Source organism: Prionailurus viverrinus, chromosome E1 (genome assembly GCF_022837055.1).
Source record: "Prionailurus viverrinus isolate Anna chromosome E1, UM_Priviv_1.0, whole genome shotgun sequence".
Lineage (NCBI taxonomy): Eukaryota > Metazoa > Chordata > Mammalia > Carnivora > Felidae > Prionailurus > Prionailurus viverrinus.
Window position 1 is genome coordinate 18,706,806 of NC_062574.1, and position 25,863 is coordinate 18,732,668.

General features: G+C 52.4%; 1 protein-coding gene across 6 annotated transcripts in view; it reads right to left on the reverse strand.

Annotated features, from left to right (window-relative positions):
- Positions 1–3,959: 3,959 nt before the first annotated feature.
- Positions 3,960–25,863, reverse strand: part of KSR1 (kinase suppressor of ras 1) — a 163,892-nt gene continuing 141,988 nt past the window's right edge. For 4 of the 6 annotated variants that reach the window (XM_047832103.1, XM_047832107.1, XM_047832105.1 and 1 more), the window contains 6 exons: positions 23,450–23,546; positions 20,255–20,388; positions 19,399–19,530; positions 17,851–17,986; positions 11,542–11,675; positions 3,960–6,980 (listed from right to left, as the gene is read on the reverse strand). In XM_047832103.1, the coding sequence (XP_047688059.1) occupies positions 6,902–6,980; positions 11,542–11,675; positions 17,851–17,986; positions 19,399–19,530; positions 20,255–20,388; positions 23,450–23,546 (712 nt within the window). In that variant the 3' untranslated portion in view covers positions 3,960–6,901. The other 2 variants (XM_047832108.1, XM_047832104.1) reach the window with 2 other exon arrangements.

Here is a 25,863-nt window from a genome sequence, read left to right on the forward strand (position 1 = left end):
GCTGGGAAGACAGATGACGGCTGGGGTGCCAGCCGGTGACGCTTGCCAAAGGAAGATGAAGCCTGGTTATACCCTTCCTCTGGAAGGCTTCCCTCTGCCTCCTTCCTTCTCTCCTCTCCTTTCAGGAGCAGAGTCCCTCTTCCTCGACCGTGAACGCTCCCCAGGAAAGGAGCCAGTGTTTACCGACGCCAAATTGCCATCTGCCCGGCACGGGGCCAGGGATTTTACGTCGGTCATCTCTGGCCAAGCTCCCGGCAGCCCTTGCTGGGCTGAATAATCGATGAAGAATCAGAGAAGCGCCCAGCACCACACATGACACGAACAGCCAAAGACAGGTCAGCCGGGCTCCTTGGTCTATGAACTAACCCCCCCCCACTCCGCCCCCAGCGGCCCCTCCCTCCACTCTGGTGTCTGTTGAAGGGATGACCTGGGTAGCTGGCCACCAGCTCCGGGCTGCTGAGCGGATGCCACCAGGTTCATCTAGCCCGTGTTCTGCTTACCTACGGCTGCATAAAATTACCCGAAAACTTAGTAGCTTAAAAGAATGACAGCATTGCTCCGGCTCACAAAGCTGAACTCGAGGAGGGCCAGGTGGGGGCAGCTCATCTCTGCCCCAGAGCGGGGAGCAGAGGGTGGAAGCTGTGTCCTTTTATAACCTAGCCTCAGAGGTCACCATTTCTACCACATTCTGTTGTTGAGGCAGGTTCAAGGAGAGGGGTGAGACCTCACCTCCTGATGGGGAGCAGCGATTCTGGAAGAGCTTGGGGACAGTCAAGAAATAAGTGCTGGGTTCCTCCTGGGACCTGGGGTGCAGGGAGCACTTGATGGGCACAGAGGAGGGAGTACTCAGAGATTTTTTTTAAGTTTATTGAGAGAGAGAGAGAGAGAGAGAGAGAGAGAGAGAGAGAGAGAACGCCTGTGCACATAAAGGGGCAAAGGGAGAGGGAGAAAGAGAATCCCAAGTTGGCTCTGTGCTGTCAGCGCCGAGCCCAACGCCGGGGCTCGTCAACCATGAGATCATGAGATCATGACCTGAGCCGAAACCAAGAGTCAGATGCTTAACCCACTGAGACACCCAGGCACCCCAAGATTCTTTTTCAGTTAACACTTGTTATAGCGTTGATTACATGCTAAGCAACCATTCTGGGTGCCTTACATTTACTTCTCATCAGCTTTACAAAGTAGGTGCAATTGACTATGTCTAGTCTATGTGGGAAGAAACGAAGGCACAGAGAGGTGGAGCAACTTGCTCAAGGTCACACAGCCAGAAAGTATCACAGTGGGGATTCAGCCCAGGCAGTGCCGTACCGAAGCCTGTGCCGCTAACCACCTCACCACCCGCCTCACTTCTCACATGCCTCTTCCTAGGGCTTCCGTTCATGGGACACAACCCCTGCTGCAGGGAACATCGGCCCATGTGACTGCATTTTGTGCCCCCAGGGGCAAGGAGAGCTCTGCCACAACCTGTCTCCTGGTTTCATTTCTGATCTGTATTTTTCTGTGCCTGGGGAGTGAGAAGCCCAGAGCCTCAGGTGCTGCTATGGGTCCTGTCAACACCTTCTCACCCAGGGCTCATTCCAGAGGGGTGGCAGGGACCTGGGGCTGGAGGCTGCTCTGCTGAACAGAGAGGAACAATGAATCTGTTCTTTTGTAGCTGGGGACCTCTGGGGAAGAATGCAATGTGGAATGAAATGGTACTTTCCATGGAGTGGAACATCATCTTATAGGGGACCCCAGGTATCGAAGCAAGAGCCAGAGACTTTAAGAATCAGCCAGATGTGGGGGCGCCTGGGTGGCTCAGTTGGTTAAGCATCTGACTTCGGCTGAGGTCATGATCTCACAGTTTGTGAGTTCGAGTCCCGCGTCGGGCTCTGTGCTGACAGCTCGGAGCCTGGAGCCTGCTTCGGATTCTGTGTCTCCCTCTCTCTCTGCCCCTCCCCTGCTCACGTGCTGTTTCTTTCTCTCAAAAAGAAATAAACATTAAAAAAAAAATTTCAGTGAAGTAACTTGTTATTTGAACATTGTTTTACTCATCACAAAACGCTGATTTACATGAAAACACGTAAAGTCTTCATGATCCTGTGGTATGAACCTGTAGGCTTATATCAAATAAAGGTATATTGACTGAAGACTTGGCAAAGTTAATAACATCAATTCAAGTTAATAGAAATCTCCCAATGTGACTTGGAGGAAAAAAAGGACAAATGTGGCTTATGGAGAAAGATTTAAAAAACCCAGCAGCTAAGGAAAACATGCCGGATAGGGCAGTTAGAAACAAGCCCCCCAACCAAGTCTCCAGAACTGGGGACCCTCAGCTTTACCACTGGATCTTCCAGAACAAGGTCACATTTTTAATTTTCCTTGTTCCCACCCTTACCCATTCATTTCTACAGCAAATTCTTCTTGAAGGCATACTGCCAGGCAAGGTCTCCCTGCCCATGCGGTGCTCACCTGGATGCCCCCAAGCATGACCCTCTCCCCCCTCCTCATCTACAGGCTCACCTTCTCAGCGAACAACCCCATCAATAGGAGGGCAGACGTCTGGGGAGTTACCCTGGACGCTCACCTCTCCGCCACATTCAGTCAAAGCTCAGGTCGTGATCCCCTGGCCTCTAGTTTTAGGCCCACTCCAGTCCGTGCTATGTATCTAAGACATAAATCTAATTATAGCCCTCCCTTGCTCAAGAATCTTCAATGGCTCCCCAGGGCTGCCATGTTAAAGTCTAAACTCCTTGGCTTGGCACCTACAGGATCCCTCCAGCTCCAAACTACTCCCCTGGTTCTACTTTACAACAGCTGGAACACTCGTGATTTCCCAAGCACACCCTGTGTTCCCAGACCTCTGAGCCTTTGCAGATGCTGTTCCTACAGGGCAGAATGACCTGTTCTCGTTTATATGCACCAGACACATTACTCACCCTACAAGTCGGCTCCAAGGCCACTTCCTCCATGAAGCCTGCCGGGCAGACTGAGGGACCTCTTAACGCAAGGGCACTACCCCCTTTTTATCTGTGTTCCAGCACTCGGCGCCATCTTCCGGGCACAGGTGCTCAGCAAATGTCTGACTTGGGACGTTCCTCGGCTTTTGCGGAGAGGAAACTCTGGAGTCAAAGCCGTTGGCTGAGTCCTGGACGAGCCACCTTCCAGCTGTGTCATCTTGGGTGAGTAGTTTAACCTCTCAGGGCCTCAGTTTCCTCGGCTGAAACACCACAATTCCCGCCTCGTGGTGGTGTTGTGAGGGCTAGATTAAGGGAAGAGGATATATGAAGAGTACCTCCCTGGCTCAGAGAGGCCTCACGAATACTGGCTCCTCTTAAAAAAAATTTTTTTTTAATGTTTATTCACTTTTGAGAGAGAGAGAGAGAGAGAGAGAACGAGCAAGGGAGGGGCAGAGAGGGAGTCACAGAATCCAAAGCAGGCTCCAGGCACCGAAATGTCAGCACAGAGATGGACGCGGGGCTCGAACTCACAGACCGCGAGACCATGACCTGAGCCGAAGTCGGACGCTCAACCCACTGAGTCGCCCAGGCGCCTCACGCTGGCTCCTTTTTTCCTCCGCCTGTTCTTACTCCAACCTCCAAAGCACCTCTCTCCATGACCGGCCAAGAGAGGCTCCTACAAATAAGATTCAGGTAGGAGATCACTCCGCTCCCCACCCCGCATGGCTTCCAGGAGGCAAGGCACCCTCAGCCCAGGAGACACTGAGCGGCTCTGGGTCTGTCACGAGCTGTGTCTATTGCTGGCTGGATGACTGTCCTCTGGGCATCGTGGGCTCTGACGCCATTTTGTCTCCACTCCGTCTGTCTTCAAAGTCCATGGGTAACTTCTTTCTCCGGAAGGGGCTCCCAGAGGGGGTCCAACCATCCCAGACCCCCCCCCATTCCTATTCCCCCTCGCCATCCATCTGAGCAGCCCTTCGCACTCATCTGGAGCTGACCCAAGTAGACACGAGCCCCAGACACCTTGGTACAATTTTATTCACAAACTCCAGACACCCAGGCTTGGCCTGGCACAAAGGATGTGTTCTTGCCAGCGGCAAAAAACTGCTAACAGCACGTTCATGAATACTAACCGTTTTAATTTAAATTAATAGCATTTCTGGAAGACAAATGCGGTTGATAGAAAATATAAAAACTTTTACTGTACAAATTTTACATCACATTCAAAAAAAAGCAGGCATGTGCCTGGGGCCACGGAAGACGCTGGCTTTACACACACTGATGAAATCCTGGCTAACACTGCAGCATCGTACGAGCTCCCTAAATGGCTTCACATTTGTGTTTCCACCCCGCCCCCCTCCCCCCCCCCCCCCCAATCAACACAGAACCACGGCAATACAGGCTTACAGGGCGCACAGCTGCCCCCTGTGATCACAAGAAGAAAGGCCACCGACGGGGCAGGATTCCAGCGCCCTGCGCGGATTTGGTGACGCGAGAGAGGTCAACATCGCTACACTGCCCTCAACTAACGGGGAGCTTGCTAGGATTCGGGATCTCGAGCTGGATGGAGACCCAGGGACTGCGGCTTGGGGGAATAAAGGCAGCGGGGACATGGGCCCTAGGGTTTGGGAGGGGACATTGGGGACTGGGGGCCCGCTGTAAAGAAGGACCAAAGCTTGGGCTCCACTCTCAGACCCCGCTGGGGACTCCGCAGCCCCCAGAGCTCTCGCCAAGGAGGCCCTCCCAGCTTCTCCGTCCCCTTCACGGCTGGCCGTGAGGGCTGAATTCACAGTATCTGCCGTCCTTCGTGTGTTTCCATGGCAGACAGGGAGAGCACACAGGAGGGCAAGCACGTGTTCCCAACCTCAATTCACAGTCACTTGAAGAGACGGAAGGAGAAGGGGACCACGTTTTTTTTTTTTTTTTTTTTTAAATGACAGGCAGCACAGAGGCTAGGCCAAGAGCTGGCGGGCCATCCAGGGCCCTGAAGACGAAGGGGGTATCCCCCAGGCCTTCAGCTCTCCTTCAGGGTTCCTGGCAAAGTGTCAATTCCTTAAGGGCAGGGACTGTGACAGCTCCCATCGCGGGTCCCTAAACTTGCATAAGACACCGTAGGTATTCGACGAAAGCTTCTTGAACTGCAACCTGTGGGCGTGATGCCCACGGCGGGGGAGGCCAAGGGATGACAGGATGAGACCAGCAGTCTCATGGAGGAGGGAAAGAGCCACCCGGGGCTGACTCTAGCTGGGTGTCAGCTCCTGTCTTCCCCGGCCAGGAAGGGAAAGGAGCTCGGGTCTGGGGCGCTCATGGGGGGCGGGAGCCTGGATACCTTGCCCGGCTGCACAGCTGCGCTCTCCAAGCGAGTGTGGGTCGGGCCGGTGGGGGCATCTGACCCAGAGACAGGAAGGTGGCCCTACGACTTCGAGGCCGCGGCCCACTTCCCAGGGCATTGTGGCCAGACTCCAGGGAAGGCTCTGAAGATTGGGAGCTTTGCTGGGGGAGTCTAAACGAAAGGGATGGGTGGCCCACACACCTCCCCATCTTGGCTCAGAGCATGGACACAGGTTCTGGGTCTGAATCCAACCACGTCTCCACCCCCGTCACCCTTGGTCAGTTCTGGCTTGGGGCCTAACATGGCGTAACGTCCACTGAAGGCTTCTCTCCCGTTTGGAACTTTTCTCTTTAGGTGACGGCTTCTGACGAAGACAGACAGGATGCTCCCACGTCACCGACTTTCCCCAGTCAAGCCCCTCCTTCTGGCGCAAATGTACGCAAGTGGCCCGGACTCGGTTCACGGAAGGCTCTGAAGACTGGGGGCCGGGTGGGTCCAGATGAAAGGCGTGGGGGGCACGGGCCTCCCGTCCCAGCCGAGAACTCAGACGCGGGCAGTGGAAGAGTCAGGAGTGGCAAGGACTTCGAAAAGGGCTGGGGGAGAAGAGGTGGGCAGTTCCGAACCTTGGCATGACTGCTGACGGGCTCCCAAAGAGCCAGGTCACCCTGTGGCTGGGAGGGTGGGCTCAGGGACCCTACTGCCTGCCACTTCTCTCTCCCCCTACCTTCTTTCTTCTCACCAATCAAGCCTTCATGGTGTCCACAGCTGTGGGGCTGGGCCTTCGCTCTTAGCCTCTTCGCTCACATGTGAGCCAGGGACACGGATGAGTCCCAGCTCCTTAGCGTCTGCCTTCCTGGAAGCCGCGGGAAGAAAAGCTCTCTACAGGCCGTACAAACCCTGGCTACCAACCACTGGGTCAGCCCAGATGTTATTTGGGTTTCAGCCGTCTCTACTTTTCTGGCAGGTAGGGGCTGGATCCCTGGGGCCGAATGAGAACCCCAGCTCGCTGGGAACCCCCGACCCTCATAATCCAGCTTGGTTCCTAGCCAGGGTTTCCTCTGCCGGAGGAAAAAGGGACAGTGTCCTTCCGGTAGGACGGGGGAGAACCCTACAGAGGGAGACTCCCCACGGATGGGGTTTAGGGCCAAAGCAGAGTCCAGGTCGAACCTTGTGGTCCCCATCCTACCCCGAGAACAGCCACAGTCACCGTGCTTTTCTTCCTTCTCACTGCCGACAGGGGCCTCCGGGGAGGGGGGGGGTGGGGTCGCTTCCACCAGCCTGGCAGGTGGTGCCAGCCCGCTTCTGCAGAGCACTTTTTCTTAGTACCTGTTGTAAAACAGCAAGTTCACTCCACAGAGACGTATATGTAAACGTTTGCTCCCTGTCAGGGTGGGTCTGGTTGTTGGTGATGTCACTTTAAGACAAACAGCAGGTGCAGCTCCATGGCCAGCCCGGGTGTTTCCGTGGACGAAAGGTCTGAATCGATGAGTCGCGTTCCTGGTGTGCGGCACTTGGGAGGGTGGACCGATGTCTCGGAGAGGGTTTTTGTTTTCGTCGTTGGCGGTTGTCGGGATGTTTCAGGACCGCGTTTAAGAGAGAAAGAAATCGGCAGAAAAAGTGCACAAGTTGGCTACATCTTTGGATTACTGGGCTCCAGGACGCCCAAGCCAAACCTTTCGAACCGGGGTACAACTTTGCTGCTGTTAATGCTGCAAAGAGGAACAAAAAGAAGGGTTACGGCCACGCTGGTCTCCATTAGAAGTGGGGCGGTGTTAGCTAGGTCAGTCTCAGAAGCTCCGCGGAGGACCCGGCCCCAGCAAGAAGCGAGAGTGACTGCATGCCAACAGCCTCGGCTGAGCTGCTCCTGGCCACACGTGGCCGGGGTGCTAAGACTTGGCCACACACCCTCCCGGGGTGGGGGTGGGGCAGTGGGCTCGTTAGTCTCCGAGTCCTCAGCACCAGTCACTGCCGTGGCCTTGTCCGAACTACTTTCTCACCTGCAGCCCAGCAGAGCTCTGCTCCGAGCACAAGCGGGAGGAGAGAGAAACCTGTCCCCAAGTACCGAGAGGGACATCCCACACTCCTTTCGGACAAGGTCCCCAGGCATCAGAGACCATGTGGGAAGCAAGCTGAAATGCAGATTCTCAGGGCCCACCTCCGGAGACCTGGGCTCAGTTGTGGGAGGGACCCCAGGAATGTGAATTTGGTAAGCGGCACAGCAAGTGCGTGTGGCCTCTCAGCCACACTCTTGATGAACGCTGACCTGGGGTCTGGTACTTTCTGTCCGCACTGGGCGGATGTAAAGGGAGTTAACATCGTGGGGACCGGGGGCAAAAGCTTCGTTCTCATCAGTGAAATCGTCTTGGCGACAGCCCTCCCCCACCCCCCGCTTTGTTTTAGGACAACTTTCCTAAGCGCGCCACTGAGGACAAAGCCCTGGCAGGCTAGTGTCTTTCACGGCAACAGGACTTTTGGTGTCCACCACCCCCCCCCCCGGCCCTCCAGGGGGGCCTGGCCTTCGGCAGCTCTGAAATCCTCCCGCTCCTTGCTGGACGAGACCTCTGCGGTTCAGCAGCCAAGCCAAACCTCTCCGCTGTGCTGTGGGAGCAGTACAGCCGGCGGGAGGCCGAGGTGCTCAGGGGGGCACGAATCTCACTGAGGTGTTAGTAGGGAGACAGCACCACCCAAACACAAACAGTGCCGCCCCACAGAAGAAGAGTTAGACAATGAAGTCCCATCCGGGAGGCAGTTCTGTTAGGGGATCCTCGTGGGCAGCGGTTACTCAGGCACACAGAGGCCGTGGAGAGGGGTGGGGGTCAGTTTCAAAAACAAAGCGAGAGAAGAAGTCTCGGGAGAGACGCTCGGAGCAGCAGAGATCGCATCCCCTGGGTTAGTGCCCGCATCTCAGTTTGCGCTTGAGCAGAAGTCACGGTGCCACGGGTCGATTAGGAGGAAGAAAGCCCCGAGTGCATGCAAGGCAGCCAGGCCTACAACCTACGGGAAGAAAGAGAAGAGGGGAGAACCGAGTCAGAGGCCGAGCCCACAGAGGGGCAGGGGGAGCGGCAGAGGCCTGGCCAGGGCAGGGGGCAGGGGACCCTCTTTCCCTGCAGAGGGGGAAAAAGGCATCCCCACTCCATTCCCAGCTGGGCAGCCCAGAGAGCCTGGAAGGGACCTGGCACGAAGCACCTGTCCAGAGCTCCGCCGGGACAGTCACAGAATGTTTAGACAGAGGTTGGCCAATGGGCCCACTGCCCCTCAGCCCCAGACTATGCAAAGTGACTTCCTAAAAGTTCACTGTTTTTGCTTACTGCTTTCCCTTCTTTGAAGCTCTGGCCAGAGGGCACCCTGGACTTGGGCCACTGATCTGAGATCGCTCCCACCCAGGGACGGGCCATCATCTGCCACAGTGGGTAGACGGAGGCCCTGCCACATGCTGTGGGTCTTCTCGGCCCAGCGAGAGACACACAGGCCTGCGGGTCCCTTGCCAGTGGCCATTTCAGCGACAGGAGTATCACTTCGGTTTATGCGAACAAAACACACAAAAATGGGGAAGCCGGACACAGAGACAGAGCAGGAAGCAGGGTGCAAACAGGCAGAAAGACACACTGTTCCTCCAGAACCGGAAAGGAGTTCTTAAAGTCCAGGTGGCCGTAACGTCCTTTCCCGTAGTAGCGGCTCCGCCAGCGCCTGGGGGGGCCCCGCGGCCATTTTGCCAAGTGTGGGAACAGCGCAGTCCAGTGGGTGACGGGAGTCGGGCACCCGGTGCAGACGGGTGGAGGAGGAGCCCCAGGAATCAGGACGGCAGGGAGGGGAGGGACGACAGAAGGGGCCGGCGCATCCGCCACCCCCCGAAAATAAACAAAGCAGCAAGACGGATGGAAAAGAAAAGAGAAGATGAGAATTAGACACTGAATGTGTTGAAGAACAGATCCTGAGCGGGAAGCTTGGACTGAGACTCATGCGGGGCTGCTGGCATTCTTTCCTCCCAGGGGCTAAAACGGATGGCTCTGGGCACGGAACAACGTCCATGTGGGACTCCCGTTTCCCACCTGTGAAATGAGAAGGTGGGGCTATGTGGTCTTTAGGGAATCTGGAAGTATCTCCGGAATGCCAGACCCACCCGCTGCGGCCTTCTCTTCTGTGGCTGAGAAAACCAGCGTCCAAGACATTAAACAAGTCGCCCAAGGTCTGACAAACCAGATCCTTGAACTTTTTGCAAGTCCAGGGGAACCCCAGTCTCTTGGCCTCTGCCAGGAGAGCTCCTGCTCAAAACCCAGTTCCAGTGACCCCCCCCACCCCACCCCCCCCCCCCCCCCCGCTTCTGGAGACCCTTTCTCAAGCCCCCTGGGTGGGCAGAGAGGCCCCTGCGTGTGTTCCCACAAAGGCTGTTCTCTGTCACAGCCCTTAGCGTGTTATAACCATTCCCTTCTTTATCCAATTACACTATAAACTCCTTGCTGGACGAAACCTGGCCTTGGCCTTCAGTCTCCCCAGGTGTGTAGCAGGTACCCAGCAAAGGCTGGCTACAACCCACACCACCTTTAATGGTCACATTAGGTTATGGAGTCTGACTCATCTTAAGAGCAAAATATCGAAACTACTGTGTCATTCTAACAGACACAGCCCTAAACTGTCATTCCTCTAGACCGTCCCTACAAATGACCTAAATCAGCAGTTCACCGCATTTCTTCACGGACTTCTGCCTGCAACCTCTGGCAGGTCGGGCGACCCTGCCAGGCCTCCCCTCCCCTGCAGCTTGAGACCCCGTCTGGCTTGTTTTCAGATGGGAGGGGCTGGCGAACTATATTGATGCCAAATCCAGCCACTAAAAGATGTGGACCACTTTGAAGCTTTGTCCAAAACAAAAACAGAAAAACCAAGAACATATGAGAGACCACATGACCCACAAGCCTAAAATATTTACCGGCCGCCCTTTCTAGAACCATGGACAGTACAGCTGCCACCAAACACCTGGGCAGCAGACATGGGATCAGGTGCAGCTTCTCCAGGGGCTCAGCGACGTGGCCGCAGGTGCCCCACGAGCCGCTTGGGGGTGCGGACAGGCTTCTGCCCCACAACTAACAAGGGCAGCTCTACTTTATCTGTTATCATCAATGGGGACTTGGTGGGAGATCGTACTTTTACGAAGTGCCCTTGGCCTTCAAAAAGTTTAAAACTGTTCCTGTCACTCAGGGGTCTGGTCACATAGGGCCTGCCCAACCCGTTTCTGTATAATCCATAAACTAAGAATGGTTTTTACCTTTCTGAATGGGTTTGGGGGGGGGGGGGGAATCAAAAGAAGACTTCACAATATGGGAAAGCTGCATGAAGTTCAAGGGTGAGCGTCCCTAAATAAAGCTGTCTTAGAGCACAGCCATCCCCTGATGTAGGTGCTGGGGCTGCTCTTGCATCAGACAGCAGAGCTGAGTCCTTGTGGCGGGGACTGTATATGGTGCTGTCACGGCCTCACACTGCTGCTGGGTGCGCTACCAATCCTGGGGGCCTGCAAAGCCTAACACAGCTCCCTCCGCTAGAAGCCCGTCCCCGTTCACAAGTCGGCCAGTGTCGCTCTGGCCCAACCCTCGCTTGCTAAAGCCGTGGACCGAGGCCCGGAACAAGGAAGGACTTTCCCGGATTCTCACAAAGGGCTCGCAGCAGGGCAGAGGTCCGTTTCTGAGTGTTCTGGCAGAGAGGGCCAGAGGGGCAGAGCACGAAGGGAACGAGACGGAATGGAGGAGTAAAGACCACCCTGTACCAAAGGGGGTACAAAGGACGGTGTGATTAAACAGAAGGGAGCTGGACTTCTCGCGTCAGAGGAGCACACAAACTCAGGCCATGCCGTCCCCGTAATAGGTGGCTGATCTGGGGGCTAGAAACCGGTCTCGAGTCTGCACCCTTTTAATAACAGTCACTTGGCCGATTTTGGTGGTGCTGTAACACCCACGCTGCTCTGGCTTCCTGTCTGGCCCCTTCTATGGTGGAATCTTCCCCAGGCCTAGCCTGGGCCCAGTGTCAGCCCTGTTCTGATAACAGCGATGCTGGGTTTTCACAACAGAGTACCAGAGACGCTCATCTCGCAAAAGGAGTCTCTGAAACAAACAAGACCCTAGTATCACTTGGACAAGGGGACTCGTCGCCTCTGGTGAATCTGCTCTGTATATTCCCCAGATCAAAGTCGTAGGCAGACAGAGCCGACAGGGCCCTTTAAGACACCAGGTCAGGCTGCAAAAGGCCTGCTTGGCGGGTGTGGCCCACGGAGGGGGGACTTACTCAGCGGACTTCCAGAAGTGGCCGGGGTGGGAGAGCCGCCGGTTCAGCTTGGGCAGTTTCTCCAGCATGTCCATCAGCAGGGTGAAGCTGGGCCTCTCCTGCAGGTCGAAAGCCCAGCAGGCAGACAGGATCTCCTGCAAGCAGAGCTGACATTAGTGGCATGAGAGCTGGCGGGGAGCGAGGAAGGCACAGCTGGGCTACGCGGCATAGGACCCCTTTGATGCTCTCAAGCAGCAACCCCCCTTCTGTCCGTGTCCCCTGAACATCCTGCCGATAGTAAGAAGACTGGCCATTTCTGGAGTAGTTATTTCAGGGAAATAATTGAATCTCAGAAGAGCTCATGCTTCTAGTTGAAAACAAAGGGCATGAGCTTGTCTCCCCTCTTTTCTTCTTAGACCGTCCTGGAATAACAGGAATAAAGCTGAATAAACAGGTAATAGGAAAGAGATCAGAAATGGGATTGTAGGGGCACCTGGGTGGCTCAGTCGGTTAAGTGTCCGACTCTTGGTTTTGGCTCAGGTCATGCTCTCACGGTTTCGTGAGCTTGAGACCTGCGTCAGGCTCTGTGCTGATCGTGCAGGGCCTGCTTGGGATTCTCTCTCTCCCCACGGCCCCTCCCCTACTTATGCTGTCTTGGTCTGTCTCCACATAAACACACTTAAAAAAAAAAAAAAAGAAAAAAGAAAGAAAGAAACGGGGTTGTAGATTTTTCGAATGGAAAGCAGAAGAAACACAAGACGCTCAGAATAATTGTGGGGTGGGACCGCAATGGAGGCAGGAGTGACTGCAGCGTTCTAGGAATGGAGGCTGGGAGCGACCAGGATAAAACAGAGGGCAGAACTTGAGAGTTAGCACAGCACCCTTCCCGAATACCCCCTAAGAGTGAAGGCCCTCTGACATGGGTAGTTTGCTGCCTATCTCAGGATCTGCACATCTACAGCACACCCTGCAGCCTTTCAGTTCAGCAGAGCCCCTGTGAGAAAACAGGCCTGTACACACGACCAGGCAGGAAATGCTCACTGACTTAGGCAGCTCGGGCTTCTGTTCTCAACTGAGTGTGTGTGTGTGTGTGTGTGTGTGTGTGTGTGTAGAAGCTACTCTATCCATAAAACAAGAACAAGGTGCAATAAAAAAACACACCAAAAATAAGGGAGTGCTTGAAATTAATAATACAACTTTTGAAATGAAACATTAGGAGTACTGGAAGATAAAATCCAGGAAATTCCCCAGATTGTGTTCTCAATTTTAGGTAGGGAATAGAAAACATTCAAGAAGGTCAAAGAGGAGCGCCTGGGTGGCTCAGTCGGGTGAGTGTCCGACTCTTGATTTTGGCTCAGGTCATGATCCCAGGGTCATGGGATCGAGACTCACGTCAGCCTCTGCGCTGAACGTGCAGCCTGCTTAAGAGTCTCCCTCTCTCTCCCTCTCTCTGCTCCTCTCTCCCACTTGTACTCTCTCTCTCCCTCTCTAAAATAAAAGAAAGAAGGTAAAAGACACAGAAGCTCACCAAGGATCAAATTCTGTCTAATGGGAGTTTCCACAAGAGAAAACAAAGAAACTATAGGGCAGGAAACTATATAAAAAAGAAAAAAAAAACATAATAAAAGTAAATTTCCCAGCAACTTTCAAGGGAAAATTGGAATCTTACTCTGAAAAGGCTCAGTGAAGGGACCCAACTGAAAAAAGAAAATCAAACCAAGAAATAAACTTATTCTAAGGTATATTTTAATAAAATTTCAATATAACAAGGATAAAGAGAAGATCCCAAGAGGTTCCCAGAAAGAATAAAACAGGGCATCTATAAAAGATTGAGAATTAAGATTAATATCAGATTGCTCAGCAATGCACTGGACACTTAGTAGACAGCAGAGCAAAAATGTCACATTCTTAGGCAAGGTTATTGTGAACCTCTGGTGTGAATGTGAAGCAAGGACTTGTTTAGGCATGTACGGATTCAAAGACTCTCTCTCTTATGCATCTACTGGGAAGGAGATCCTTTAGGTTTCACTCTCATTTCGCTGGAGTGCAAATAAAGAAATGGAAAGACATGAGATACAAGAAATTCTAGTATTCACCCAGGAATGAATGAAAAGAAATGAAAAAATGACAACACTACAGTAGGCCTAAAATTCCATCATGCAAATTATAAGAAATCAGTGGGCCCTGAAAAGAATGAAACAAATTCCATTCCATAAGCAGTGTGTAGGAGATGCAAGACCTTAGGAATACAGTAAAGGTGTTTATTACCTCTCTCAATGAGGAAGAAAAGAAAGGCCATTAGAAACTATGGGAAAAACATAAAACCACACAAGAAAACCATGGTCCACACGTGAAGCCAACAAAATCGTGGTGAGCCTTTGAATAACTGATAGAATGGAAGAAAAGAGTTGGACCCACAAAGAAGAAAATGTAATCCCCGTGAACTACTTAACTGGTATCTAATAGCAATTACAATCTATTATAATAGTGCACACATTGTTTACTGTCTTTTCACTTTTAGCCTCTATCTATAGATACAGGATGGAAGATTTAATCATGGCAACACAAAATTAGTCCTGAGAAAAGCATAAAGAGAAAGCGATGCAAGTTGAGCAGAGAAGAAGGGGCAGAGGGTCCTGGAATGAAGACCTGATGGAACAAGAAGTCAGTCTTTTGGAGAGTGACCAGAGGAAAGGGACTGCTGGTTTTCATTAAGAAACCTCTGGCCTTTTGATGTCATCCTGTGCACATTAACTCACCATGGCTGCCTTAACACAGAAAGTAGTGCCTGGTGATAAACTTACAGTAGTGTGGCTGGAGGGACCGAGATAAGGTGCCCTTCCGAGGGTACTTACTACTTTTGACTATGAGTCAAAAATCACTTTTTATTGCCACTGACCAACACCCCTCTACCCTCCAATGGCAATGTATTAAAAAAAAAAAAAAAGAAAAGATCAAACAGGAAAGTCAACTTTCATGAGCCAGAAGCTGACTGCTGGAACGTTTGCTCTCTGCCCCCATTTCCCCACCCCCTGTGCCTAATCGATTCTTAAGAAGCTTCAAAGGTCACATAACCCCACGCTGCTAGAAATCCTTCCAAAACACAACTCTGGCTGTGCACTAGGAGGAGCTTTATTTAAAAATGAAAAATAAAAACAACTAATTATGATCTTAGCCCCAACCCAGGCCAATTAAATCTTTCTGTCCGGTGGAGGCCCTAGACCTGATATTTTTAAGAGCTCGCCGGCTCAGTCGGTTAAGCACCCAACTCTTGATTTCAGCTCAGGTCATGATCTCACAGTCGTGAGATCAAGCCCTGTGGCAGGCTCAGCGCTGGGCATGGAGCCTAACTGAGGCTGATTCTCTCTCTCCCTCTCTCTGCCCTTACCCTGCACATGTGTGCACATCTGTGCATGTACTCTCTCTCTCCCTCAAAATAAATAAACATTAAAGTAAATAAATAAAAGCTCCCAGACGATTCTGACTTGTAGCCAGCATTGAATCCTGACTCCCTTGTAGTCCTCTGATGGGCTCTGCACTCTGTTCCAGGCCCTCACCCACCACTCTGCTCTAAGACTCTAAGTGTGTAGAAATATAATTGTGATTGTTGCTAAGAAGGCAACTAAGGCTATTTTTTCTTTCCAATAAAACATACATGCACGCATACTCTGGCTTATACAAAGTGTCCTTAATAACTTTATTGTAAAGTTATTAGAAATTGGAAATAACCTAAATGTCCAACAACAGAGAAGTAGGTACATTATGGCGTAAGCCATGGGACAGGAGGGTAGACAGACTTAAAAGGATTTGTCAGTGACTTAAAAATAATAAGCACAGGGGCGCCTGGGTGGCGCAGTCGGTTAAGTGCCCGACTTCAGCCAGGTCACGATCTCGCGGTCCGTGAGTTCAAGCCCCGCGTCAGGCTCTGGGCTGATGGCTCAGAGCCTGGAGCCTGTTTCCGATTCTGTGTCTCCCTCTCTCTCTGCCCCTCCCCCGTTCATGCTCTGTCTCTCTCTGTCCCAAAAATAAATAAAAAACGTTGAAAAAAAAATTTAAAAAAAAATAATAAGCACAATAAAAGGTCGTGTGGAAAAAAAGATCATGATTAAGAAAAAATTAGCTATGTGTTAGGAGCTTGATCTTGCTAAAGGTATGTATTTAAAAAAAACTGGGGGGAGATGGGCACCGGGGTGGTTCAGTAGGTTGTGCATCCGACTTGGGCTCAGGTCATGATCTCGCGGTTTGTGAGTTCAAGCCCCACATCCGGATCGCTGCTGTCAGCCTGTCAGCGCAGAGCCCATTTCGGATTCTCTGTCCCTCTCTCTCTGCCCCTCCCCTGCTTGCACTCTCCTCCAAATAAATAAATATTTTTTAAAAAAAGAACTTAAAAGAATTTTTTTAAGACTGTAGGGTAGTAGCTGCTTTAGCTGCGCTCTGAACTACCCAGCAGCCAGGAGCCCGGACCCCTCCTAGCACTACCCTGCTAAGGTGTCCAAGGCCATGTCATGGGAAATGTGGTTCTGCCCGAGGAGCTGGCCAAGAGCATCGGGGAGGCACTCGTCACCCACTCGCCTTGCCTGACACCCCAGCGAGGTGGTATCAGTTGGCCAAAGAGGAGCCTGGTGTCTGTGCTGTAGATTAGCATTTTGGTGTCATTCCTTTTTTTTTTTTTTTTTTTAATGTGTATTTATTTTTGAGAGAGAAAGAAACAGAGGGCGAGTGGGGGAGGGGCAGAGAGACAGAGACGGGGCGGGGGGGGGGGGGGGGGTGGTGGAGGGAGGGAGGGAGGGAGGGAGGGAGGGAGGGAGACACAGAATCCTCCAGGATCCGAGCTGTCAGCACACAGCCTGACGGGGGGTTTGAACCCACGAACTGTGAGATTATAACCTGAGCCAAAGTTGGACGCTTAACCAACTGCGCCCCCATTTTGGTGTCACTCTTGGAGGGGCGTCCCTGTACAAATAGTTTGCACTTCAACCAGATGGCCTGTACTCCTGAGGAAATAAAGTACACCAAGCACAATGTCAAGCGAGTATTCCAAAGATGCCCTACCAACTTGCTACCGGTCCAAGGAGGAAAATACTAAGATCTGTTAAGATCTTGAAAGAAGGGGCACCTGGGTGGCTCCATCAATTAAGCACCCGACTTCGGCTCAGGTCATGATCCCACGGTCCGTGGGTTTGAGCCCCGCATCGGGCTCTGTGCTGACAGCTCAGAGCCTGGATGGAGCCTGCTTCAGATTCTGTGTCTCCCTCTCTCTCTGCCCCTCCCCTGCTCACACTCTGTCTCTGCCTCTCTCTCAAAAACAAACATTAAACAAAATTTTTTTTTTAAAGATCTTCAAGGAAGATTAGGTTGCATTTCTCACTCTGCCTGTCCCAGTTTGCAGATGGGGATTCTGCCAACACTGTCCAGGACTTCAACAAGAAGGTCACAGCCTAGTTAGATCTCAACCCAGACCAGCATGAGGTGGTCCTCCAATGTTATGCCACCCAGATACCTACTGGAGCTTATTAACATCCAGGCTGGCACCTATCTGCTCAAAACGTTGAGCCCTGGGTTCCTTTATGTGTCACTATGCCAGGGTGAGGAAACTTACAAAATGCAATGCAGAGAAACCATTAGAGGTATTCAGAAACACGAGATCAGCACCTGATTTGGCAACCCAAAACGCTGTGGAAACTTCGATTTATTCTTTAACAGTTGAGAAGAACACTTTAGAGAAAGATCCGATACCATGGTAACCCCCCATCCATTTGTGCTCTGTGCATCCATCACCTTCTTTCATGTAAGTAACAGATGGGGTTTTACTATCTTTTCAACTCACAATTCAGTTAAAAGCATTACCTTTATTTTTATTTCTTTCCAGTCTTTTTTTTTTTAACATTTATTTTTGAGCGACAGAGGGAGACAGAGTGCAAGCCAGGGAGGGGCAGAGAGGGAGGGAGACACAGAATCCGAAGCAGGCTCCAGGTTCCGAGCTGTCAGCCCAGAGCCCGACATGGGGCTCGAATCCACGAACCGTGAGATCCTGACCTGAGCTGAAGTCTGATGCTTAACTGACTGAGCCACCCAGATGCCTCCCACCCCCCCTCCCCCGCCACCACCCACTATTTTTTTTAAAGACCATGGTTTTGTATAAAGAAAAACAGTTGGGTAATAAAGGACACAGACCTTTTAGCCAGCAACAAAGAGGCCTGCCCAGCATACTTCTGCCTCCCGGTGGGTCCCCTTTCTCAGGTGAGTAAATGAAGAAGGGTACACCTGCTGTGTGCCCAGCCTCCCTCCCTCTAGCCCTCCGTCCCTCTCTAAGAACAGGGGGCTACTCACAGTGACTTCCTTCCCCAGGCTGACGGAGGCCAGGACGCGCTTCATTCCCTCTCCACTTCCAATCTGCCAGATCAAGGCCTCTGCAGCTTGGTTCTTAAAGGGCCAGTCTCTTGCTTGAAGTTCATACCAAACAGTCCTGTGGGGACCACCCATGCAGCGTGAGCTCCTGAACCGCTCGGCCCAGCTCATGCCCGGGGGAAGGGGCGGGGGGGGGGGGTTCCTTCTGCCACAGTGCGAGGAACCCAGCCAGAGCATCCGGGATCCTCCTCCACCTTTCCCCACCCACCAGGCTCCCAGAGATATCATGACAGCATCCCAGCAGCTCCTTCCAGTCACAAGGGGACCCATGGTCCTACACATCTGTTGTGATGGAAGGTCTGAGGCTGCACAGGCTCCGAACAGATATCCTGGTACAAATGTCTAGCCTCAGTGGGGCTGATGCCTACGTCCAAGGTTGGCTGAGGAGTAACAAAGGCCAAGCCCAGCGCCTGGCACGCACACAGGTGCTCAGGAAGTAAGAGTTCAAGGTAAGGAGAGGAAGAAACTACCCTCAGAGGAAAGGACACCCAGAGACGACAGGGTGAGGCCCTCACTCAGCCTCTCCAAGCTCCCTCACCTTTCCTGACTCATCTTGACCTTCTCCGTTAGACCCCCACTGTTTAGTGCAGGGGCCACTAGCCATGGGGGGCTATCGAGCAACTGAAATGTGGAGAGTGGACCCGAGATGTGCTGCGGGTGCAAAAAGTACTCTCCAAAGTTTGGAAACTTCGTTGGGTAAAATAGCTCCTTAATTTTTAAATTTAAAAAAAAAAATTTTTTTTTTCAACGTTTATTTATTTTTGGGACAGAGACAGAGCATGAACGGGGGAGGGGCAGAGAGAGAGGGAGACACAGAATCGGAAACAGGCTCCAGGCTCCGAGCCATCAGCCCAGAGCCCGACGCGGGGCTCGAACTCCCGGACCGCGAGATCGTGACCTGGCTGAAGTCGGGCGCTTAACCGACTGCGCCACCCAGGCGCCCCCTTAATTTTTAAATTTTGATTACGTGTTGAAATGATAATATTTTGGATATATTGAGCTAAACACATTATCAAAACAGGTTTTATCTATTTTTCTTTTTTTTTTTTTTAGCATGGCTAAGAGAAAACTTAAAATTCTGTATCTGGCTCACGTTATGTGTCTATATTTTTATTTTTCTCTTGGTTAGCTTCATGGGGGCACTAGAGGCCGGCTGGCAGGACCCCCTGGTTCTCCCAGAGGGAACAATTCTTAGCTCTGGTCAGCATCTCCACAGGGCACTGGGTGAGACAGACACCCAGAAATGACCTTAGTCCTCATGAAACCTTAGAGGAGGTACCATTATCCTTCCCATTTTACAGCTGGGGAAAGAGAAGGTCAAGGATGTGGTTCCTTAGCCAACAAGCGGCAGAATCAGGACTTGAAGCATGACATCACCCCCTCCCTGCCCCCAAGGTCAGCCGTGCCCTTTCTTTCGGTCACTCTTGGCCTCAGAGCCCCAAAAGAGGGGGACGCGTGGGTCCTCCTCACCCAAATGCATAGACGTCAGCAGCTTTGGAGAACGGCAGCTGGTCCTCGTCCTTCCCGGGGGTCATCTCGCGGACAATCTCCGGGGCCAAGTAGCACAGCCAGTCATGTGACAGCTTCAGCTGGTTCTCACGCCTGGAGGCCAAGAAGCCAGAACGAGGGCATGGGAGCCTTTCAGCCAGCAGCAAAGAGGCAGCCCGGCACACGGGTGCCCCAGGGCCAGCACCCCACCCATGCGTGGCCCCGAAAACAGCACACTGATCCTGCACTTGGCCAAGGCACCGGTGCTTTGGGGGGACGTTACAGAAGAGGGATAACCCGGTTTTTCTAGGAAAGCAGGTATTAGCAGGGAGCTGATTGATTCTCCAGCCTGGGAGAGTGGAGTGTCTACAAGAAAGGAAATCAGTCTGCCTGTGTATCTTACAACCTGGCCTGGGGCTCGATCTCCAGCCTGACTGCCACTCTCCCTCCTGGAGGTCCCCCAGGTTCTCGAGAAGAGCCTTTCTCCCCACCCCCACCTTTCAAGATTTGGGGAAATAAAACCTGATGCTCTTCCTCGTACTGGGGACGTGAACCCTCGTCCCCTGTCCAAGTCAGTGAGCAAATAGGTTACGTGTGAGCAAGGGGACCCAGCCTCCATGGGGTCAGCCTGAGAATGAAGCGCCACGTATGAGGGACCCAAACGTCACCCGTGCCTGACTCGGGACCAGAACCCTAAGGATAGAACCTGGCCTTTCCTGTAGGGAGGGCAGCTCCTCAGCAACAGATAGCAAGTGCCCAGACCTCAGCTGCACCTCGGAGCCTGGCCGGCACCACCCAGTTCCTCCTCGTTCCGTCCAGACGCCCAAGGCCAACTCACCGTCCCTCTCGGACCACGCCCGAGATCCCAAACAGCCCGAAGTCTGTGATGACCACTTTGCCGTTGTCATAGAAGACGTTCTTGGATTTGAGATCTTTGTGCACAATGCCCTTGGCATGTAGATATCCCATGCCCTGGAAAACAGCGAGCCTCACGTCGGCGGGGCGGGAAGACGAGTGACAAGGATTCACCTTGGGCTGCCCACCTGGGCTGGGCAGTGAGCTGGACACCCTCCCCACGTCCCTGCATGGGATCTTCAAAATCCTATGCGGTCGAATTATCTCCATTTTACAGATGAGGAAACTGAGCCTCAGAGAGGGGAAGTCACTTGCCCCAGGCCACACAGCAGTTAAGCAGCATTGCTGAGGCCTGGTTCAGGCTAGTCCATGGCACTGTGCTGTCCAACGGGCACTGTATGCTTAGCTAAGGTGTGGAGAAGGTGGCGGGTGGGGAGCTGGGGGGTCAGGAAGTGTATAAAGAGCCGTGATATCCCCCACGTTAAGTCATACAGCAATCGGGTGATCTATAGGGTCTCTATCAGGCTTCACACCAACTGGCCTCTACCCGTAAGCTAGGCAAGAGATGAATTCCCAGAGAGGGGGCCCCCAAATTCAGGTGGTCCCAGTGTCTGTATGGGACACAGGCCACCTGACGCAGGCACGCTCTCACCCAAGGTCCAACTGTCTTCTGACACGAAACTCAGGACTCCCGCCTACTCCCCCGATGCCCTCCAGAACGGGGGCAGCTGCCACCGCTGAAGTGGCCATCCCGCCAGCTCAGAAAGAGGCGCACGTAAGGCCACCTCCCAACCGCCCACGTGGAGGACGCCTCCCACATTACGAGAGTCCTTCTGGCTTTAAAGCTACTTGGGGTGGGAAACGGAAAAGTAAACAGACCACGTTTAGGGAACAGAAAGAACGAGCCGCGATACAGAAGCCAGCTGAGGCCAGAGCTCGGTCTGAGGGGGTCTGGAGAGCATCAGAGAAGAATTTACACGAGGCCGGAGATGGGGAGGGCGTGGGGTCTGTGGTAGCACCCCCCCCACCGCCTCCCAAGGCTTATAGGAGAGCTCTCACCCACGCTGTGCAAGCAGAAAGCCCCGGGAAAGACTGACTTGCTCCTTCCCCAAAGTCCATCCTGAACGCAAGAGGGTCATTCCTAGACTATCTGCCCATTTCCCAAACCCAACCAAGGCACAAGCCTTCCTCAGGGACCAAAGACACCACCCGGGGCCAAACAGGGACCAGCTACATGACCGAGGACGAGTGGCTGTGCCACTCTGAGCCTTGTGTACAGAAGAGGTGCCATGGGCTCGAAGGCCAGCTTCAAGAGATGAGATTTAAGTGCCCAGGTCTACAGGGCATCCGGGTGGCTCAGTCAGTTAAGCGTCCAACTTTGGCTCAGGTCACGATCTCGTGGTTTGTGGGTTCGAGCCCCGTGTCGGGCTCTGTGCGGACAGCTCGGAACCTGGAGCCTGCTTCGGATTCTGTGTCTCCTTCTCTCTCTGCCTCTCCCCCACTCGCACACTCTCTCAAAAATAAATAAACATTAAAAAATTTTTTTTCAAATAAAATAAAAAATAAATGCTCAGGTCTGGAGCACAAATCCCCTCCCTTCTCACGCTATCTCAGGGTCTCCAGAGTAGCTCCCCAATCACAAACCTAGCCAAAGGTCAGGACCCTGTTCTCTATTTTGAACCTCAAGACGCCAAAGATGAGAACAAAAGAAAGTGGCTTAGAGAGGACAGCGTTTCAGCAGGTGGAAAACCCAACGAGCCAGCAGAGAGGCGGCTTCCGGCTCTATGGCTCCAAAATCTTTGAGTAGCTTCTTTCGTCTGCGCCTAGAATCTTCCAGATGGCTCCTTCATCTGACCTCAGCTGGTCAGCAACCATACAGACGCCCCAGAGTATGGAGCGTAAGGAGAGAAAAACAGTTTGGTGCAGGGGAGGGAGGCAGAGCAGGGGAGACAGTGGGGAGCAGGGGAGACAGTGGGGAGCAGGGGGGACAGTGGGGAGCAGGGGAGACAGTGGGGAGCAGGGCCCAGCAAGTCGGGGGACAACATGAAGTAGGTGTAACACCCAGCGGCTCCCTCCACCTCCTCCAAGAGGAGACATGCTGCAAACGAAGGCGTAAATGTGGGGTTTTAACGGAGAGGCTTTGAAATTTAATTCATTAATTTAGCCACATGGACATGTCATGTCACGTGGAAATCTTGATGTGCGCATAGAAGTCACTGGTGACTTGTGTCTCTTCCTTGCTAAAGACACGCACGCATGCACACATGCACGGTGGATGGCAGGAGGGAGGGAGGGAGGGAGAAAAAGGAAAGGTGGGAGCGGAGGCGGGAGACAGGGAGCTGCAGGGGGGTCCTGAGAGCAAGCTTTTCAACAAAAACAAGAAAAGAGGAGCTCCTCCCCAGCAGCAATCTGGCTTTTATCCAAGCCTGCTAGGTTGCTGAATGAAGCAACTTATCAATAAGCTTTTCTTTCATTTGTGTTTAATTACTCTAAATAAATAAATAAATAAATAAATAAATAGAATTTAAAGCCACCAATAAACAAAAAACTTAATAAACAAAACAAGGAAGGGAGGGTGGGAGGGTGGGAGGGAGGGAAGGAGGAAGAGAGAGAAAGACAGACAGAAAGACAGGCCAAGAGAGAGGGAGGGAGGGAGGGGAGGGAGGGAGGGAGGCAGGCAGGAAGACAGGAAGGCAGGCAGGCAGGCTGCCTGAGGGCCGGTCCTCACGAAACTTGGATTTGGAAACCTGAAGGCAGAAAAGCGTGGGTGCTTTCACACCGCCCTCAATCAGTTCAAAGGTGCTCACCAAGCGCCATGCCCTGTGCCCAGTGGGCCCTCAGGGGATTATTCCATTCTGCTCCAGCACTAATCCAACGGGGGAGGCTATATTGGAAGCCCCATCTTACTGGCTTACTGAAGAGGAAGTCAAGGCTCAGAGAGACTCAATGACCCGCCCAAAGTCACACAGCTGGTGCGACCAGGATTCAAACCCTTAAAGCCTGCCGTGCTCCAATTCATCCGTCATCACAGACTGGGCGTCTAGCTCCTGGCTCTGAGTGGATGAGACACGGACAGAGGGAAGGAGACGGGGGCCCACCCTTGAGGTGCTCCAGCTACAGGAAGAGACGGAGCAGGAGGAAGGCCAGGAACCCCGGGACCAGCCGGCTCATCCTTTACCTTGATGATCTCCTGAGCAATCTGTCTGGTCTTGTTGATGTCCAGAGACGTCTTGGGGTCCCTCACAAATGAGTGCAATGTCCGTCCTTTGCAGAAGCTGTGGAGAGTGGTGGGGTCAGACAGAGGTGTGGGGCCAGCGCAGCTCGACCCAGCCCTTGCGGCCAGAGTGGTGCCCCCAGCCTCTGGAGGACCCTCTCCATCCCCTGGACTGGTGAGCACCGGGATCCTTGCTCTTACCCAAGCCTGACGTCCATTCCTTCCTGGCCAGGCCTGAGCGTGCAAAATCACACACACATGCACCTTGTTTCCCGAGGCCCAGGGCCTGCCCACCCCAGAACAGGAAACCCAGTGCACCAAGGCTCGTGGCAACCCAGAGAGCAGCCCAGCCTCGGGGGATTCAAGGCGGGAACGTGCCCCCTCAAACTCAGGGAAGAATCTGGCTTTTTAGGACTACAACTGGATGACATTTGGGGCTCTCCATGATGATGCGCACAATCTTTTTGCTGTTTTCTGATCACAGACATTTTATTACCATAAAATGGTAATAAATTACCATATAGGAGTGTGCAGGAGGAGGGTGGCATCATCAGGGGTGTCAGAGTGATTATTGGAAAATGGGCTCACATTTTCAGGCCTCCTCCTGCATTGACTCCTAAAACCTGGGCTGAGCAAGGACCCGGAGAGAATGTAGAGCTCACTCCCCTGTTCCTGGGAAAAGTTCAGTTAAGGCATCTCATGAAGAAGCTAGTTTTAGGAAACTTCTCCAAGGAGATAGGATTCTTAGAGCCTCGGAGACTTGGAGAACCGGCTGAGGGGTCTGGGATAGTGACTGACGGTTCCTCGTCTGTGTTCTAACGCCCTCAGCATAATCTGGTAATGGATGTTTTGTTATGTGTAGTCCCTTTAAGCAGACTCAGATTCTCATGGCGTGGCAGGGGTGAAGAGAGACGGATGGGGTGAATGGAGGGATGGTGCTGAAGGTTCTTTCAAAGCACCGGGTCTGGCTACAGGGGACATCATCAGAATGTTAATGAGTGGGCTCTTGGTTGATAGGATTAGAGTGATTTCTAGTTTCTTCTTGAAACCTCCATGTATATATTCCAAAATGCCTTCACTAACCTCTCGTTACCGTTTCTGGTTTTTTATCTTTCACTTATTTTTATTATTTTTTAATATTTATACATTTACTTATATATTTATATATATTTATTCATTTATTCATTCATTTATAGGCTTCACACCCAGAGCCCAATGTGGGACCTGAACTCACGACCCTGAGGATCAAGACCTGAGCTGAAATCTCAAGAACTGGGTGCCTAACCACCCAGGTGCCCCTTGCAGTTCCTGATTTTAAAAGTAAATGCCCGGGGCGCCGGGGTGGCCCAGTCAGTTAAGCATCCGACTTTAGCTCAGGTCATGACCCCATGGTTTGTGGGTTCGAGCCCCGCGCTGGGCTCTGTGCTGACAGCTCAGAAATGGGAACCTGCTTCGGATTCTGTCTCCCTCTCTCTCTGCCCCTCGCCAGCTTGTAAAATGAATAAATGAATAAATGTAAAATGAAAAATGAAATGTAAATGTAAAATGAAAAAATGAATAAATGTAAAAAAAAAAAAAAGTAAACACCCAACAACAACTGTTTGAATGTCAAAAGGTTTCAGCCTCCCACGCTCAGTGCTGGGGGAATGGACAGTCATGCACCAAAGGCTGGGGGGGACGGGTGAGCACTTTCTGGGATGGAAACAGACAATGCCCATCAGACCACCACATTCGTACACTCTCGCCCAGCACAAGTACTCACAGAAGTTCACCAACATACGGAAACAAAGATGTTCATTACGGCAAAGTGCCCAGCAAAAGAGGGCGGGCTGAATATACTGGGGGTAACCAGGGATCCGTCAGAGCCCAGCCCGCTTTCAGTGAAGTCATGGTGGCAGCTTGAAATCAGCTGTGGGGAGAGTATTTGCACCACAGGAATTGACCCATGCACAAACAAGGGCTTCCTTCCCCACCACCCAGGAATCGAAGGTTCAATGTTTACGAGCACACCACTGGGTTCAACTATGTGCCAGGAATGTGGGGTGAGCATTAAAGATTGCACTCAAGTGGAGAAAGCAGGTGCGAACCAGTGGGACCTGTTTTGTTGTTTTTTTTTTTTTAATATTTATTTATTTAGAGAGAGGGCACAGGCGGGAGAGGAGCAGAGAGGGAGACACAGAATCCGAAGCAGGCTCCAGGCTCTGAGCTGTCGGCACAGAGCCCCGACATGGGGTTCGAACCCACGAACCGTGAGATCATGACCTGAGCCGAAGTCAGAGGATTAACTGACTGAGCCACCCAGGCGCCCCGGACCTGTGCTATCTTTACAAAGGAATGGATACTTGAAAAACCTGAGTGTATACAAATTTCTTTATTTT